Genomic DNA, 19,064 nt, shown 5'->3' with positions numbered 1-19,064 from the left:
GTGCTTTACAGAGAAGCCCTGTCTCAAAAACAAAACAAAACAAAACACAAAGCAAAAAAAAGATATACGTTTCTTTTATCCATTGAGTAACTAAAAATAGCCAATAGAGGTTGTGTGACTCTCCCAAGGCCACCAAGACAGGTAGCAGAGATTTGAAGCCACACTTCTATTCAGTTTAAAGAATCCTCCTAAGATCTACACACACACACACACACACACACACACACACACACACACACACACTCCTAACCGGGAAAAACTGTGATCAACTTTAGGGAAGGGCTATTACCCTCGACTTTAGGAACCTGAGGTCAATCCTTAATTCATCTCAGGTTCAACGGCTGTGTGGAACCTGGTAGAATCTGGACTACTATCCCATGTCCATGCTTGCATGAGTGCCATTGAGCAAGGTCAAGGGGTCCTGAAGGCACAACCAGGAGAAAGTGTGGTCAGTGCTCGCTCTGTGGGGAGTCTCTGGAGTGTGCAAGCCCATGCTGAGCAGAGCTCTCCAGGAGAGGGGGCCAGGCCCTTGACTTCAGTCCTTCTCCGGACAGGAGGGGTGTGGGAGAGCGAAGGGGCGTGGCCGATGGGGAGGGGCGTGGTTGAGGGGAGGGGAGGCCGCTCCGCCATATTCGATTCGACCCGCAACCCGCGGCGCAGCCAGCATGAGTACCGGTGCCTTCTACATCTCCAGCCTGCTGGAGAAGATGACATCCAGCGACAAAGATTTCAGGTGCGCCCTGCGGCGGCTCGGGACTCGTTTTCAGGAGTCTCAGCCTGTCCCGGCCGCCCCCCCGGCTCCCCTGCCCCCCCTGCAGACCCCTGTGGGAGCCCCCGGCCTCTTCGCCTGGGCCTGGCTGGGCCTGCTGCCCGGTTGAAACAGCCCCGCCCCCAGCCTCTTCCCGCCTTTGCTGTGCTGGACTCTCAAGTCCCCCACACCGGGCGCCCCCCAGGCCCTCCAGTGAAACCCCCATCGCTCTCTCCTTGAAACCCATTGCAGTACTTTTCTGACCCTCACTGAAACAGGCCCCTTCCCTGCACAACCTCCATCCAAGGCTATCTTCCGAGACCCACTCTTCTGCCCGGTCTCTAGGTTACCCCATCCCCCGCACCCTGTACCCCTGCCGGGTCTCCTAACCATAACTTTCTTTCATCTCTTTCTCTTCATTCCGTTCCTCTTCTCCCCGACCCCTCATTACCATCCCATCCCCCTCATTCCCCTCCTCTCCCAAGATCTTAGGTTAAGCATGATTTAGAGCAGGAAGTAAAAGTTGGGGTGAGGGCTACCTTTCCCTAATTTTCTTTCTCCTACCCTTCTCTCCAAGCACCACAGAAACAGGAACAGAGCTGCTAAGAAGGATGGGGATATCTGGTGCAGCCCCTCATCTTGCAGGGGAAACTGAGGTTCAGTGACAAAAAAGGGTTGGCCCAGTTCTGTACCCTCAAGTTGACAGAACACTGCACCCACTCTGAGTCTTCTGTCACATTAGTTATCCCTCCTTTTACAAACAGGGAAACTGAGATTCAGGGACATGAAGGGCCTGGGTACAATGCTACAGGTAGGACCAAGCAGAGATGGAGGTGTTACTGGGGTTTCAATCTAGCCAGTCAGGAGGAGCCAGAAGCCTGTTTGTGTGGTCTGACCCTTACTGTGTCCTGTAAATACATTCCTCAGAAATCTCTCTGCAGCCCCAAGCCCCATGGTGGTAGTAGGGCTTTGAATCCTTTGCCCTGCCTTCAGATCTTGGCAGCCATCACTGACTGGATCTGTAAGTGATGGCTAAAGTACTCGGTCCCCTCCGGACCCTAGCTATTGTTTGTGCTCTAGGTAACAGGCAAGTGCTTTGTGAATGGTTGCCCTGACTCTGTGCAGGGAAACAGGGTAGGTGCTAGTAGAGTGTTCTTTGGGCCCAGGCTCTTCCTGTTCTCCAGAAGTCTGGAGGGGGCTTTGGCTTACTCAAAGTCACATGGCCTGCCAGAGCTGAGGGAATGACTCTTGGGCCTATCAGGGAGTTGGCCCTATCATTGAGGGCCTGAGAAGTCCTTTAAATCTGTCCTTGCCAGCAGCCTCAGGACACCTAAAACCACCCTGAGCATATGAGAATGGTATCTATTTTTAAAAGTCTGAATACCAGGAGCCTGAGTCCCCTACCCCCACCCCGACCAGCTGTCCAGGCACCATGTGTCCCAGTGTCCCATGGTGCTGCCTCTCAGATGACAGGAGACCATGGCTTATGGTTCCCCGAGGGGAATGGCTGACCGGAGTTCCAGGCAAGGGACAGCAAGCCTTCTTTCTCAGTTTTATTTGGGGATCAGACTCTGACAGGGAAAACCAAGAATTTGAGAGATCTGGAGGGGATTTCCAAATCTTTTTCAGTGACACAATGCTGTTTGAGAATTCAGGTGACCTACCTCCCACTGGCTGTCCCCAGTGCTTCGCAACCTCTCTAAGCCTACTTATCTCAGATTGACCTATGTGGAAGAGGGGCAAAGAAAATTTCCATTTTATTCATGGAAAAACCAAGAGTCTGGGTTAAGGAGGCAGCTGGCCAAATTTTACCTCAGTGATAAGGCGAGACAAGTATGTTTACTTAAGCCTCCCTCTGATTTGGAGCTCTAGCTTATCAAAGTATTATCTCTGAGAGTGGTGTCTGCAGACCTGAGGTGTTTGATATGCTGAAGTTTATTTGTGAATGTTGATTTCTGGGTTCTGGTTTCCACGAGGCTGTTTGGCTCCAAGCCAGTGATTCTCAACCTTCCTAACACTGCACACCTTTAATCCAGTTCCTCATGTTGTGGTGACTCCCAACCATAAAATTATTTGGTTGCTACTTCATAACTGTAATTTTGCTACTGTTAGGAGTCCTAATGTGAATATTTGGTGCAGGATATCTGGTATGTGACACCCCCCAGGGGTCTCTAGCCACACCACTGCTCTAAGGTCTGTGGAGCAGAAGCTCCCCTGCCCTCAGCCTGCTCCCTTGTCAGACCTGTTCCTTGCTGAGCTTGGAGTGAGTGTCAGCTGTGAACCTGTTGAGCAAGGGTATGTGTGCATGCACATGTGTTTATGTGTATGCAAGATGTTTGTGTGTATATTTATGTATGTATGTTTGTGTGGGCATGTGTGGAAGTATATGTATTCATATAGGTGTGTGTGTGTGTCTGTATGTGCATGGTGTGTGTGGGGTCTTATACGTGTGTATATGTGGGGAGTATTATGTGTCTGTGTGTGTGTGTGTATGTGAGTCAAAGTCTGATGAAGTACTCTCATATATTCATTGCTGCACAGGAGAGAAGTGACGTCAAACTCTTGACCGGGTATGCTAGTTGGTTTTTCGTCAGGTTGACACACAAGCTAAAGTTACCTGAGGAGAGGGAGCCGGAATTGAGAAAATCCCTCCATAGGCCTAGAGATAGACTGTGGTACATTTTTTTTTTTACAGTAGTGATTGATTGGGAAGGGAGCAGCCCGTTGTGAGTGATGCCAACCCTGGGCAGATGGTCCTGGGGTATATAAGAAAGCAAGTTGCAAGAGTCATGGGTATAAGTCAGTAAGTTCCTCTATGGCTTCTCCAGGCGTAGTGGCACAGGCTTTTAAACCTCCATGGGCTCTGTCCCAGTTCCTGCTTCCAGGCTGTCAGTGATGGACTGTGATGTGGAGTTGTAAGCTGAAATAAACCCCTTTCTCTCTGTGTTGCTTTGGTCATGGTCTTTATCATAGCAACAAAAACCTTAACTGAGACAGTGAGTGAATAGGAGTTTGTCAGGCCCACTGGGGCCCCATGCAGTAGAAGTTCAGAAAGGTCCAGAAGCAAACAACCTTTGCCTTAAAGCGCCTAGGCGGTAGATGGATAGTGACAGTACCCTCTTCTCCTTCAGCTCAGCTTCCTGCCTTTTCTCCACAGCTTCAGGTTGATCCAGCTGTTAAAATTAAGAAATGGTGATATGAGCCGGGCGGTGGTGGCGCACGCCTTTAATCCCAGCACTTGGGAGGCAGAGGCAGGCGGATTTCTGAGTTCGAGGCCAGCCTGGTCTACAGAGTGAGTTCCAAGACAGCCAGGGCTACACAGAGAAACCCGTCTCAAAAAAACAAAAAGAAAAGAAAGAAAGAAGAAAAGAAAAAGAAATGGTGAAATGGACAGAGTCTATCCTGGTTCTGTGGGCTGCCATGATACCAAACAGCAGACCTGGGCTGGCAATGTGAGGGTTGGGACCCCACTCTAGTGGTGACAGATTTTTTTCCCTAGGAGGCTGGGATAGGAAACAGGCTTTCTCTGGATTCCTCTTTATAGCATCTCCCCTGCTCTGGCTCATTTTCCACTCAGGAGCTAGCAAGCATGGTGGCCTGTGGGGATAGGTGCACTGGGGAAGTCTTCTGCAGTTAGTGCACTAGGTAGAGACCCAGTCATTGTTAGATCTTCTGTTTCCCGGAGTCAGAAGGACACTTTAATGGTATTCAGATATTGATGAGTGATTTACCCTGGGGAGAACACATTTGTAAGTCTCACACAGCTGAGGCAGCCAGCAGCAGTCCTCTGCTCTGCCCTCTTCATTTTAGCAAGCATGGTGTCTCCTGAGGCCCCTTCACTCCCATTCTCTGTCACCTTCTGACTTGAACTCCCAGTGTAAGCCAGATGCTCAGAACAGCAGCAGGCCTTTTTTAGAAGGCCTCAAGGGCTCACCTGCCTGGGGTGGGTGAAGCCTGGTCCTAGAGCTAGGAGAGTATTGGTCAACTGTTAGCTCTGGTCTCCAAAATATGCATGTTTTTTAAACTGTTCATGACCAGCCAGGCATAGTGGCCTGTGACTTTTAATTCTAGCCCTTGGGAGGCAGAGGCAAGGGGATTTCTATGAGTTTGAGTCTAGCCTGGCTTACAGAGTGAGTTCCAGGCCAGCCAGGGCTACATAGTGAAACCTGTTTCAAAAAACAAAACAAACAAAATCCCAAACAAATAAATAACCAGGTTTGTGTCTCTGAACATGACCTAAGAACTTGGAAATATGTGTTCTTAGATCAAAGCCTCTACCTGTGGTCTGAGAAGCTGGGCTGGGCCTAGCAGTGATGAACAAGCCCCTGGGATGAGGGGCACAGATTCAGATACTTGCTAAGGGCAGCTGTCTGAACAAGGTGTGTCTCTGCATCTAGAGGTACTTCTGCTCCACACCTGACTCTGTCTATCTCATAGGCAGGTGTTCACAAGCCACCTGTTACTGTGAGGTGTGAAGGACGCACGACAGTTACTCTGTGTGTGTGTGTGTGTGTGTGTGTGTGTGTGTGTGTGCGTGCGTGCGTGCGCACTGTGGACCCTACAACCCTATAATCAGAGCCCAAGTCTTATTCACATTTCTCCTCAATTTAAAAAGATGTTTTAGAAAGATTTATTTATTTTTATTTTCTGTGTAGTTGTGTTTATACCATACATCCAGTGTTCCTGGAGGCCAGAAGAGAAGGTCAGGACCCTGGAACTAGAGTTACAGGTGGTTGTGAGTCACCTGGTGCCAGTGCTGGGCACCAAACCCGGGTTCTTTGCAAGAGCATTATGTGTTCGTGGTTTTTGTTTGTCAGTTTGTTTGGTTTTGCTTTTGGCTTTTGAGACAGGGTTTCTCTGTGTAGCCCTGGCTGTCCTGGAACTCAATGTATAATTCAAGCTGGCCTCGAACCTGGAGATCTGCCTGCTTCTGCCTCCCAAGTGCTGGGATTAAAGGTATGTACCACCACTGCCTGGCTGGCGAGTGCTCTTAAACACTGAGCCACCTCTGGCCCCTCGTTCCTATTTTTCAAACAGATAAACCAAGGATTAGGGAGAGCAAGTGACTCTCATGAGTTCCAGTTTTTAAGTGGCAGTGGCAGGAGCCCTCAGTCCCCAGATCATGAGCTTTTAGCCCAGTGGTTCTCAACGTGGGTCATGATTCCTTTGGGGGTCACTATCAGATACCTTGCATATCAGATATTTACATTATGATTAATAACAGCGGCAGCATTACAGTTATGAAGTAGCAATGAAATAGTTTTATGGTTGGGGGTCACCACAACATGAGGAACTTATTATATTAAAGGGTTACAGCACTAGGAAGGTTAAATAAGGATTTAGCCAGTCCTCCTGTTTCAATCTCTCATCTGGTGGCAGCTGGTCTAGCTGAGGTGGCTCAGCCCTGCCCACAGTCCTGATTACCCATCTGCCTTTGAACCCTTGCACTGAGGTTTACTTCTGGGGAACTCTGAGATAGGAGCCAAATTATCAGGGCCCTGAAGCTGCTGGACAGCCCTCTTTTTCCCCTGCCCCTACACCAGGTTCATGGCTACCAGTGACCTGATGTCAGAGTTGCAGAAAGACTCCATCCAGCTAGATGAGGACAGTGAGCGAAAGGTGGTGAGGACACTCCTGCGGCTCCTGGAGGACAGGAGTGGGGAAGTGCAGAACCTGGCTGTCAAGTGGTGAGTTGAGTGGGGGTGACTCGGGGGAGGGTCATTGCCCCTAGGATACAGCCTGTGAGACTCATCCAACAGTTCTTGGGCCCGTAGTAGGGTCAGATGGTGGCTTAGCCAGCATTCCTCAGAGGTTGACCCTATGCCAAGAGTTCAAATCTAAGTTCTGTGGGAGGTGATCCAGGAAATGGGAAGGGAAATAGGGAAGAGGAGATAGGAGGGAGTTCTGTAGCCCTGAGGTCCCCAGGTAGTGATCTGGACCAGGCTTTGAGAAGTGAGGCTGCAGATCTCAGGTTGATGGCCAGCATCAGAAAGTGGAAACCAGTTAGACATGCACTGGAAGGCCCCACCTAGACCCTCGAGGTGGCTCAGCAACTGTTTAGTAATCCTCTAGGGGATGCGACACCGGCTCAGATGTGAGGACCTTTGCTTTGAGGCACTGTGGGACCCCAGGATAAGATGCAAATCACAGGCTTGGGGATGAACCACTTTCCTAGTAAGAAAGGGTTTCCTGTCGAGCTGGTCTTTCCTCAGTATGTGTGTCTCCGCAAGATTGAGAGGAACGAAGCAGGCAGCCTGGCTTAAGGCATGCCTGCAAGTTTTTGGACTTTTTTCCCTTCCTCCGTGTGTCTTAGCCTGGGTCCCCTGGTGGGCAAGGTGAAGGAGTACCAAGTGGAGAACATTGTGGACACTCTCTGTGCCAACATGCGGTCAGACAAGGAGCAGCTCCGGGACATCGCTGGCATTGGCCTGAAGACCGTGCTTTCAGAGCTGCCTCCCGCTGCCACAGGTACCCAGGCCTGGCGCTGCTCTTCTATCTTGTCTCTGATACTGAGCCCAGGTGACTCCTCTCTGGGAAGCCCACACCTGTCTTCACTGTGTGCTTTCTGTGTGTCTCCATTTCTCCTCACCCAGTGCTTATGCCTATATTAAGTGTCTCTAGTAAGTAGTGGCATGCCTTTAATCCTAGCATTCTGGAGGCAGAGGTGGTGGATCAGTGTGAGTTTGAGGCTAGCCTGATCTACATAGATCCAGGACAGCCAGGGCTAAATAGTGAAAGAATGTCTCAAATTTCAAAAGAGAGAGGGCTCAGAGAAGTAAAAAGTCCTCCTTGGGTCCCTCAGTAGTAAAAAATTCAGACACAGATCAGTTTAAATTTATGGCTGCCTGTTTGTCAGGAATGCTTCCAGCCACAAGGAAAGAGCTCCAAGTCATGGCAGCTTAAAGACCTGCTATGATCTCTCTGGAGGAATGACTGCTGCTGCGGATCTTCTCCTCCACCTCTCCTCCCTTTCTTCCTCCTCTTCTTTCTCTCCTTTTTCCTGGTGGTAGTGCTGGAGACCAATGCAGGGGCTTAGATGTGCTAGGCGCAGCTACCCCGCCCATTCTTTTAGCTGTTCTGTAACTCAGTGTGACAGACTCACAGTCTTCCTCCATGTTCTCTCCCCTTTGTAAGAAAAGACACATTTTCCAATGGATTCTGTCACATTGGCAAGAGCTGGGCTACGTGGCCATTACTAGTAGCAAGAGACTGGGAAAAGAACTGTTTAACTTGTCTCCCTTCCTGGTGTATGAGACAGCCAGCAGCCCAGCCATTGGTTTGTCACCTTCCTTAGAGATGATCCCTATAGTTGTTTCTTAAGACTTGGGTAACCTTGGACCACTGAAGCCCAGGCTTTCCTAAACCACAGACATCTGGGGGATATGAGTTCAGAAGCACAAGCAGGCCAGAGTTGGGAGCTGCCTTCCCAACCCAGGACCTTTTCTTTTCTTTCTTTTTTTTTTTTTTTTGAGACAGGGTTTCTCTCTTTTTTTTTTTTTTTTTTGGTTTTTCGAGACAGGGTTTCTCTGTATAGCCCTGGCTGTCCTGGAACTCACTCTGTAGACCAGGCTGGCCTCGAACTCAGAAATCCGCCTGCCTCTGCCTCCCAAGTGCTGGGATTAAAGGCGTGCGCCACCACTGCCCGGCAGAGACAGGGTTTCTCTTATAGCCCAGGCTGTCCTGGAACTCACTCTGTAGACCCAGCTGGCCTCGAACTCAGAAATCCGCCTGCCTCTGCCTCCCAAGTGCTGGGATTAAAGATATGCACCACCACCACCCGGCCCAACCCAGGACCTTACCCTTCCACTTGTACCCTGTGTAGGCTCAGGGCTGGCTATCAATGTGTGCCGCAAGATCACAGGCCAGCTCACCAGTGCCATCGCCCAGCAGGAAGATGTGGCTGTGCAGCTGGAAGCCCTGGACATCCTCTCTGACATGCTGAGCAGGTGAGCGAGGCCACTTTAGGCAAGAAAGATGGGGACAGGCAAGATTGAGATGAGTGGCCCACATGCCAGGTCCTGTGTTTAGGACTCCTTAGTCACCCAGCGGCCTTGCAAAGAAAACAGCAGTGTCACACTTTGGAACAGGCTCTGGGAAGTCATTAGCTCCAAGGTCACATAGTAAACCTCTGGTGACTTGTGCATTTGTTCTGGTGGCAGGAAAGGTTTGGTGCTAGCATATTGGTCTGCATTGTTCCCTGGGAGGAATTCATAGGCAGGTGGCCAACTAAATATAGTAGTAGATTACAGGGCCCTAGCTTGAAAGGCCCCAGCCCAGTTACTGGACAAGAGCATCTTATTGGAGCTGAGTCTTCATGGGCCCTGAGCAGATCTAAGAGCATCACAGAGGGCAGAGGCAGGAGAGGTTTGTGAAAGGCTTCAGGTTTGGGGTTCAAGGGGACACTGATGCAGATTGTCCTTTTGATTAGAAGGTTAGAAGGGCCAGGTGTGGTGCACAACTTTAGTCCCAGTACTCTGGAGGCAAAGGCAGGCAGATCTCTATGAGTTCAAGGCCAGCCTTGTCTACGAAAAAAGTTCTAGGGCAGACAGGGCTGTTACACAGAGAAACCCTATCTTGGGGTGTGGGGGGAGTGAGACCCAACATGGTGGGCTCTAAGTAGAGTTTAGGCCTCTATGGCAGAGTAGGGTCCCTTAAAGGTTTCAGAGGAATTGAGAGGTTCCATGGCATGTGGGTGATAATTGTCCTTAATTGGTACCTGTAATCAGGCCATCTCTGATCCAGGATGGCAGGGGTGGGGAAGGATTCTTGTATTTGGAGGAAGGAGTGACCTTCAGGGGAAGAGGGGCCTATTGATGAATATGTATGCATCATACAGGGGTTAGTCTGGGACCTATACAGTGTCAGCAGCATGTGATCATGACCTAAGCAGTCTCTGCTCTGGGTCCTATCAGACTTGAACCTCTCACTGCTGGTCTGCAGCAGTGAGGCTGGAGGGCTGGGCAGGAGCCTCAGGACACAACCTGTCTTCCTGTATTCTTTCCTTCTGTAGTCTGGCCAAGCAGGGCTCGATAGGAGAGTCTTTGTTTTTATATTTGTGGTAGGATTGGACCCAAGGTTTCACTCCTGCTAGGGAAGAACTCTACCACTTGGGAGTTCAGAGATGCTCAGACAGGCCTTGAACTCACTCTGTAACCCAGACTGGCCTTAAATCTGTAATCCTTCTGCCTCAGCCTTCCTAGCAGGTGAGATTATAGACCTGTGCCCCTAAGCCTGGCTTGGCTTCCAAGGGTTGTCCAAAGAGGTAGACTCCTCAGGATCTGTAGTGGTGAGACTAGAGGATGACCCTACAAGTCTGTTTTAGGAGCCAGGAGATGAGAGGATTGGGGTCAGGGTGCTCCAGGAGCAGAGGGGTACAGTAGGAAGTGATGTGTTCCATTTGGGCATGTTGAGTTTGTGGTGCTTGGGAGGGACCCCTCAATCATGAGCTTCAAGGGCCAGACTCTGTCCTTTTGGCTTGACTTCCAGCATAGAACCTGTGACAGCATAGATGAAGAAGTAGGTAAAGGCTGCATCAGAGTAACCTGGGCTGGACACAGGAGAGTGAGGTCATGGAAGGCAGCAGAGCAGGAAGAGAATGAATGGCCTTGGGACACTGGGGTTAAAGTCATCCAGAGCTGTTTGACTGTGGGGAAGGAGCTGGGACCACTGAGAGCCAGGTTCCGCCTGTGGAGAGACTATGTGAGGGCTACTGCTTGTCTTGAGTTCAGAGCTCAGCTTATCCAGAGGATACCGGGAGCCATGGCAGGATTAAGCAGAGGAGTGATCAAGTCTGTTAGGTTTTATTTCAGTAAGGAGGATAGACTTGCAGGGATGGGTATAGAGGCAAATCTCGGGCTCCCAAGAGTTTGAAACATCCTCACTGGAGCCCCTATGCCCACTGCACTCCTCCCTGGGCTGAGAGATTGGACACCTGGGCTCAGGTCATGGACTTACACTGTTGACTTCAAAGCTTTCAGAAAGGAGTCTCGTTCCACTGGCTGTCCTATAATAAGCAGTTAAGTCACTCCCCATAGTTGGAGAGGGACCTTGTCACTTTCCAAGGGTCTTTGAATATTATGAGTAAGAGATACAGAGAGGATGGGGATGCGGATCCTAACAGCCTGAGTGCGGTGCCTGGCCTGACATTGCCTCCCATCCTGTCCCCAGGCTAGGTGCCCCATTGGGCACCTTCCATGCAAGCCTGCTGCACTGCCTGTTGCCCCAGCTGAGCAGCCCGCGCCTGGCTGTGCGCAAGCGCACCGTTGTCGCACTTGGTCATCTGGCAGCCACCTGCAGCACCGACCTCTTCGTAGAGCTTGCTGACCACCTGGTGGACCGGCTCCCTGGGCCACGGGCACCTGCCAGCCCTGCAGCCATTCGAACCCTGATCCAGTGCTTGGGCAGCGTGGGCCGTCAGGCAGGCCATCGCCTGGGTGAGGGGGCAGGGCTAAAGTGCTGTTCAGTATGGATAGGGAATGTGCTCCTAGCAGGAGCAGAAACTGGCTTCCCTTTTCTGAGTCTTATGCCTCTTGTGTGGTCTTCTGGGGCTGACTTCTGTGGGCTGGAGGCTTAGGGATAGTCCTTGCAAGTCATGATATCGAACCCTTATTCAGAATGTGTTCCAGCCTTCTGCTTGGACAGGAACCCCTTAACTTGTGAGCCAGGTTTGGAATTTCTCAGCTTTTATTAAGAATTACAGGTCTACAGAAGCCACACTATTCAAAGCGTACACCAGCATACAGTTGTGAGCTCACATCGCAGTCAGAACACTCATCGTGAGTCTCCAGAGATGACTCAGTGGTTGGGAGCACTGGCTGTTCTTCCAGAGGACCCAGGTTCAATTTCCAGCAACCACATGGCAGCTCACAGCTGTCTGTAACTCCAGTTCCAGGGGATCTGACACCCTCACACAGACATACATACATGCAGGCAAAACACCAATGGACATAAAATTTAAAAAAAAAAAAAAAAACCCACTCAGTAGTCCCACCGTCCTCCCATTTCCATCTCTGCCTCGCCTCAGATCACCACCTCAGACTTCGTCAGGTATGCTGTTAGCCACAGCCACCTTAGGCAGGCGTTGCTAATTAGAACAAGACAGTGTGAGTGGAGGTAGCATAAGTCAGCTCTCCTAAGTCCTGGTGAGCCTGTGGACTGCAGCTTCTCCTTGGCTGCCCTCAGAGCATGGCTCTGGGAAGTAGGCTGAAGAGACTTAGCCTAGAACCCAGGTTTGGTTGGGCAGGAAACCAAGGTCCCAAGGACCCAAAAAAGTTTATAAAGGACTGTCTAGGGCTGGAGAGATGGCTCCAACACCAGTATCAGACTGTCAACAAATGCCTGTAATTTCAGTTCCAACAAACCTAACACTCTCTTTTGGTCTCTGCAGACAACATATGCACACACACATAAATAATAAAATACATTTAGAAGGGATGTTTAAGGATTACCAGCTTAGCATGTTCCTTCTTACATAGTCGGGAGGGTATGGCTGGAAGAGGGCTAGTGGATCCTTAAAGCCTGTGGGTTAAGACCCCATCGGGGGTCAAATGACTCTTTTACAGGGGCCACCTAAGATCACTGAAAAACAAATATTTACATTATGATACATATCTAGCAAAATTACAGTTATGAAGTAACAATGAAAATAATTTGATGGCTGGCAGTTATCACAAGGTTGTGGGTGGGTACCAGGCAGAGGCCCCTCTTGCTCTCCCTTCTGCAGCCCACACCCTAGTGTAGCAATGAAGCACAGCCCTGACTCTGCCTCAACCACATATGCCTGATCTGCAGGGACCAGACCTCAGCTCTGCCTGTTGTTCATTGGTTTCTACACCATGATGATCAGTAGACAGAGTCGGGAAGTCTGTGCAAGTGCCCACAGCCCCATAACATGTAGCAACCAGGTTAGACCTCAGTCAGCTTGCCTCCAAAGCTTCTAAATCTGCCCTACAAAGGCAGGGTTGGGCTGAGGCTTCAAGCTGGTGTCTGAGGGAAGGTTGGCTACTTCAGTGACTCTTTGGCTCTGCAGGGGCCCACCTGGACCGCCTGGTGCCCATGGTGGAGGAGTTCTGCAACCTGGATGACGATGAGCTGAGAGAGTCCTGCCTCCAGGCCTTCGAGGCCTTCCTAAGAAAGTAAGTGCGGCAGTTGCCCAGACAACAGCAGGGGAGCTCCATGGGAGGTGGGCAGGGATGAGGAGACAGCTCTTGACATGTTTGGGGCCCTCCCCTGCTCTTCCACAATGAGTTCCAGTGAGGCCTCCCCTCCTTGTCCCTCAGGTGCCCCAAGGAGATGGACCCTCATGTACCCAATGTGACCAGCCTCTGCCTGCAGTACATGAAGCATGACCCCAACTACGACCACGATAGTGACGATGAAGAGCAGATGGAGACCGAGGACAGTGAATTCAGTGAGCAAGGTAGGTAGACAGCCTCTTTTAGGGAAAGCAGGGCACAGTGAACAAAGCAGAGGCTACAGCAGGCCTGCCTGGCTGGATGCTGCTCTTCTTTAGCTGTAAGGGAGGCAATGCAGTTGTCCTCCTGCCTGCCCCGTTAAACAGTTCAGATCAAAAATACCTGGGAAAAAAGTTAGTCTGTACTCAACACATAGACAGTGATGTGCCAGCTGGTTAGGATGTTTATGTTGTATCAGGTGTTATAAATATTTAGTGGGGTGTGTAGGGTATATGTGAGTACCCTCAGATGCCGGCATCCAGGCTCCCACGGGTCCCAAGGGACAACTTTAATCATCACTTCCTGAATATCCACTGATATTCTAAGCTCTTCCCTCATATTCCTCCTAGTAGCCCTAAAAACTAGGGGGATCATACTCATATTTCAGACACGGAACCAAGGAAACACCCAGACGTGACCTACCTAGGACTTGGGTGAGCTCGGACAGACTTTCTACCTTTAAGCTACCGTTTTTATAAATGGTTTTCAAGATAATGCTTTTAGCCCGGCACCAAAGCTAGAGGGAGAGTGGTGGGCACTTGGAGGAGACGAGTCCAGATGGGGCTCCGTGGCTTCTTCCCTCGTAGCCTCTCCATCATTCAGATTTCCTACAAGTGGGGTGCACATGGAGACTAGGGACTTGAAACAAAATCAGACAGGCATCCTGGGGCCTTGAATGCTGAGCCAAGAGTTGGACATTTTCTTGCCAGTAATAGAGGGCTATGGATAGTTCTTGAGGGGTGGCACAGAGTCCATTAAAGGAGATGTGTGCTGAGCTGACCAGTTGCTGTGGCCCGTTGTGAGTCTTCGTTGTCAACAGAGTGGTACAGTGGGGACACCTGGTCTCAGAGACAGGATGCAAAGCTGCTCCTTGTCACCTCTGGTTCTTATATTCTCCCCTAGTGAGACAGATGGACTGACTCTCTGCCCCACATTTTCCTAACTATGTTCCCTAAGGAGATCTCTCATCCTCTCTGAACCTTGGCCTTGACATCTGTACAGTGAGCCGGTAGTCCCTTTGTTCTAGTGGAGTTGTTTATCTGCTGACCCTCAGGCCTGTCCGCAGAGGGCCTTTCGTACCTATTCTTTCTTTGGTGTTTGAACACCTTTGAGATCTGACCAGGACTGGGTTAGCACTGAGGGCATAGGAAGTCTGCCTTTCTCTTTGGAAATCCCAGTACATGGAGGGGCCAGACCTAAGCCAGAGGATGGGCCTGAACTCCAGAAAGCTTCTCCCTGTCTCCACTGCAAACTTGGATGCTGTGTCATTCTATTTTGGAAGAGGGCAGTGTCTCAGTAAGTGTTCCAGGCTGGCCTTGAATTCATGACCCTCCCACCCCACCTCTCCAGTACTGGGATTTACAGGCCTGTCAGCATATCGGCCCATTTGTTCTTTGATGTAGTCAGACAAGGGTCCGGAGGCAGGAAAGGTTGTGGCTGAAGGTTGTGACAATTGTACAGTGGATCAATCCACTTCTTGTCTCTTGGTCCCAGTTTTCTTCTCTGCAATGGGGAAGGGTCCTTGCCTACAGGAGAGACTGTGGATCAAAGCCGTGGGTACCGTCCTGAGCGTGCCACAGGTGTTCACTAGGGTAGTGGCATTCCCAGTAGGCTGAATACTGATCTTCAGAATGTAAGCCCAGAGCAGGGCTTCCACTGTCTTCTTCCTGAGATGAGAGACACAGCTCTGTGTGTCTTCCTCCTGCCCCAGAGAGTGAGGACGAGTACAGTGACGATGACGACATGAGCTGGAAGGTACGTCGAGCTGCAGCCAAGTGCATGGCCGCCCTGATCAGCTCTCGGCCTGACCTCTTACCCGACTTCCACTGCACTCTGGCCCCTGCGCTCATCCGGCGCTTCAAGGAGCGGGAGGAGAACGTCAAGGCAGACATCTTCGGGGCTTACATCGTGTTGCTGCGACATACACGGCCCCCTAAAGGATGGCTGGAGGCTGTGGAGGAGCCCGCCCAAACTGGCAGAAACCTCAATATGCTGCGAGCACAGGTAGGCTGTGTCCTTACCTACTCTCTCTCTCTTTCTGTTCTTCCTTTCTGCCCCTTTTACTTGCTGAGGGAAGTGGTGAGAGCCTCTCTGTGGCCAGGCTGAGTGTTCAGATGGAGCCCTGCCTCATCCTTGGTCTGCGTGGTGCAGGTTGGAACACGGGCAGCAGCAGCACAAACAGGGCTTGCAGGAGCGAAGAGACCTTCATTTGCTTCACTTTAAAATCATTTCTTCTGGCTGCTGGGTGGGGAATGGATTGTGACAGGACAAGAGTCGTGGCTGGGACCAACAGGAGGACATTGCAACTGTGTCAGGTGACAGGAGATGGTGCCTTCGACTCAGAGAAGGCAGAGGGATTGAAAGGAATGGTCATTGAGAAGTGGGCTGGATTGAACTGCTGGATCTTGCTGGTAATAGGCTGCTTGTGTCTGGGATAGGCAGGTATCAGTTGACTGCTTGGCTCCCTGCAGTAGGGACACTGAGGAGAAGAGGACATCTGCATCTTTGTACATTTATGGTTGAAGTCCTCATTGGCTTTAAGTAGTGAATTTTCTGTTAGTATAATAAAAAATACGCCAGAGGCTGGGTCCCTACTAAGAAAAGAGCTAATTAATCAGAGTCCAAAAATCATGGTCTGGGCCCTGGTGTGGCTTTCCCTAGCTGTGTGACATCTTTGCAGGTAGCATGAATATACAAAAGAGAGAGAGAGCCTGAGGTAAGACACGAAGCCAGAACGATGAGGACTAAGCCCCCATTTTACAATAAATCTGTCCAATAGAACCATTTTATCCTTTTTAGTGACTTCCTGATAATGCCACCTTTTAAAGGTCCTTCCTTTTCTGAGTACCACCACCCCACCAGGGACCAAACTCCCAATACATGGGTCCTTGTGGGATACAAACTTTATGTAGACTGTAGCAGGTGTCTAAGTTGAGCCATTTAGGTAGGCAGATGTGCAAGCTGGATCAGAGATACAGATCAGGGTAGTACCAGTGCATTGGCTTCAGGACCATCTGGGGAGAGTGTATAGGTAAAGAAAGAAGGGGCCACATGCTGAAGACAGCTAAGCTTCTGCTTTCCCTTCATAGAGATAGAGGTGACAGCTAGGCTGCTGGGTCACCTTGTGTACATTTATAAGATGGAGGTAGCTGTCACTCAGTCTGCAGAGTCTGAATCAGGTGACTAGTAGGGACTGATGGGCAGGCACTAAGGTATCCTGTCTGTGTTGGAATCCTCCCTGGGGTGGCTTCCTAGCTGGTTCCTAATCTCCCCACCTACTCTCAGGTGCCCCTAGTGGTGAAGGCCCTGCAGCGACAACTTAAAGACCGGAATGTTCGAACCCGCCAGGGCTGCTTCAACCTCTTCACCGAGCTGGCAGGCGTCCTCCCTGGCAGCCTGGCAGAGCACATGGCTGCGTTGGTGTCAGGTATGCTGGGCTACAGCTGCCTCTCTTCTCTTTGGGCCTCTTCCAGAATACAGACCCCTACCCTATATTGAGCCCTCAATCCCTGAGAGCCCAGCAGTATTCCTGGGCTTGCCCTGTGTGCTGATGGCCCATGGTGGTCGTGTGTTGTGCCCCCACCCCTATCCCCGACCACAGGGAGAGTAAGCTTCAGGTGAGTTCTGGCCTTGTTTCTCTCAGCTCTGGTGGCTTCTGGGAGCTTTGGATGCTTGGTTCAATACAGATGCATTGCTCACTGCTGCCCCAGACAGAACCAGGCTAAAGAACCCCTAACCTTGGTTCCCACCTGCAGGCATTGTCTTTTCACTGGCTGACTACTCCAGTTCCTCCACCATACGGATGGATGCCCTGGCCTTCCTGCAGGGGCTTCTGGGTACAGAGCCCGCTGAGGCCTTCCACCCACACTTGCCTACCCTCCTACCACCTGTGATGGCCTGTGTGGCTGACCCTTTCTACAAGGTGGCAGCTGAGGCCTTACTGGTGCTCCAGGAGTTGGTGCGGACCCTGTGGCCACTGGATAGGCCTCGGCTGCTGGACCCTGAGCCATATGTTGGAGAGATGTCCACAGCCACTCTGGCACGACTCCGAGCCACTGACCTGGACCAGGAGGTGAAGGAACGGGCCATCTCTTGTGTGGGTCACCTTGTGGGTCACCTTGGTGATCGGCTTGGGGATGACCTAGAGCCCACACTTATGCTTCTCCTGGATCGCCTACGGAATGAGATCACCCGGTTGCCTGCTGTCAAGGCACTGACACTGGTGGCTGTGTCCCCATTGCGACTTGACCTGCAGCCCATCCTGGCCGAGGCACTGCCCATCCTGGCTTCGTTTCTGCGCAAGAATCAGCGGGCCCTGCGGCTGGCCACACTGGCTGCCCTGGATGCTCTGGCTCAGAGTCAGGGCCTTGGCCTGCCTCCGCCTGCTGTGCGGACTGTGCTAGCTGAGCTGCCTGCTCTGGTCAGCGAGAATGATATGCACGTGGCCCAGCTGGCTGTTGACTTCCTCACCACGGTGACCCAGACCCAGCCCACCTCTCTGGTTGAAGTCAGTGGACCTGTTCTGGAAGAGCTGCTGCAGTTGCTGCACTCACCCTTACTGCCTGCTGGGGTGCTGGCAGCCACTGAGGGCTTCCTGCAGGCACTGGTGGGAACTCGCCCTCCATGTGTGGAGTACTCAGAGCTCATTAGCCTGCTCACAGCACCTGTTTATAACCAGGTTGGCAATGGAGGACCTGGCCTGCATAAGCAGGTGTTCCACTCACTGGCCCGGTGTGTAGCTGCCCTCTCAGCTGCCTGTCCCCAGGAGGCAGCAGGCACTGCCAGCCGCCTGGTCTGTGATGCCAGGTCACCCCACTCAAGCACAGGGGTCAAAGTCTTGGCATTCCTATCACTGGCTGAGGTGGGCCAGGTGGCTGGGCCAGGCCCCCAGAGGGAGCTGAAGACCGTGCTTCTGGAAGCCTTGGGGTCTCCCAGTGAGGATGTGAGGGCTGCAGCCGCATATGCCCTGGGCCGTGTGGGTGCTGGCAACCTGCCTGACTTCCTGCCCTTCCTGCTGGCACAAATTGAGGCCCAGCCCCGGCGACAGTACCTGCTGCTCCATGCACTCAGGGAGGCCCTGGGGGCTGCCCAGCCTGACAACCTGAAGCCCTATGTTGAGGATGTGTGGGCGCTGCTTTTCCAGCGCTGTGAGAGCCCCGAGGAAGGCACTCGGTGTGTGGTGGCTGAGTGCATAGGGAAGCTAGTGTTTGTAAACCCTCCCTTCCTCCTGCCTCGATTCCGGAAGCAGCTTGCTGCAGGTAAGCGTACAGTGGCCCAGGCTGGCCCAGCACGAGGCAGGCACTTAATCCCCAAGCACCCACACAACTCACACAAATCACTGGAGATGAGAGTCACATGTCTGTTAATCAAGGAAAATAAGCCAGTCAAACAAATGGTGCTTCCCAAATGTGCAGGCTTCCTCCTAGTGGTCTCTGGGGTGGAGGGACAGGTTTTTTGGGGGGAGGTCTTCAGATTTTTATTTTATGTCTATGAGTGTTTTACCTGCATAGATGTATGTGTACCATATACAGGCAGTGCTCTCAGGGGCCAGAAAAAGGCATCAGATGCCCTGGAACTGGGGTTACAGACAACTGTGAGCTGCCATGTGGGTACTTATAAATAAGTCTAGGTTCTCTGCAAGAATGGCCATTGCTTTTAATTGCTTAGCCATCTCTCCAGTCCAAGGGGACAGGGTTTTTGATATGCCCCTATTTCAGTCAGACCTCTTACTGAAGGGAGTACTACATCATAGGTTCAACTCACTTGCATCAAAAATAACCCAAGAAGATATTGTGTCTGTACTTAACATGTGAAAACTTTTCTGTCTTTATTTCCTTTTTTAAAATTGTGTGTGTGTGTGTGTA

At 51.3% G+C, this 19,064-nt stretch overlaps 1 protein-coding gene across 1 annotated transcript in view; it reads left to right on the top strand.

Moving 5' to 3' along the window:
* Positions 1 to 616: 616 nt before the first annotated feature.
* Positions 617 to 19,064, top strand: part of Cand2 (cullin associated and neddylation dissociated 2 (putative)) — a 28,617-nt gene continuing 10,169 nt past the window's right edge. The window contains exons 1-10 of the mRNA XM_028753508.1: positions 617 to 733; positions 6,292 to 6,435; positions 7,062 to 7,216; positions 8,571 to 8,694; positions 10,916 to 11,181; positions 12,777 to 12,882; positions 13,027 to 13,166; positions 14,912 to 15,204; positions 16,486 to 16,627; positions 16,956 to 18,458. Coding sequence (XP_028609341.1) covers positions 666 to 733; positions 6,292 to 6,435; positions 7,062 to 7,216; positions 8,571 to 8,694; positions 10,916 to 11,181; positions 12,777 to 12,882; positions 13,027 to 13,166; positions 14,912 to 15,204; positions 16,486 to 16,627; positions 16,956 to 18,458 — 2,941 coding nt within the window. The 5' untranslated portion in view covers positions 617 to 665. The remainder of the gene's footprint in view (positions 734 to 6,291; positions 6,436 to 7,061; positions 7,217 to 8,570; positions 8,695 to 10,915; positions 11,182 to 12,776; positions 12,883 to 13,026; positions 13,167 to 14,911; positions 15,205 to 16,485; positions 16,628 to 16,955; positions 18,459 to 19,064) is intronic.

The sequence above is a fragment of the Grammomys surdaster genome, unplaced genomic scaffold (genome assembly GCF_004785775.1).
Source record: "Grammomys surdaster isolate TR1022 unplaced genomic scaffold, NIH_TR_1.0 125950, whole genome shotgun sequence".
NCBI lineage: Eukaryota > Metazoa > Chordata > Mammalia > Rodentia > Muridae > Grammomys > Grammomys surdaster.
The sequence above is the reverse complement of the archived record's forward strand: the minus strand, read 5'-3'. Positions and strand labels throughout refer to the sequence as shown.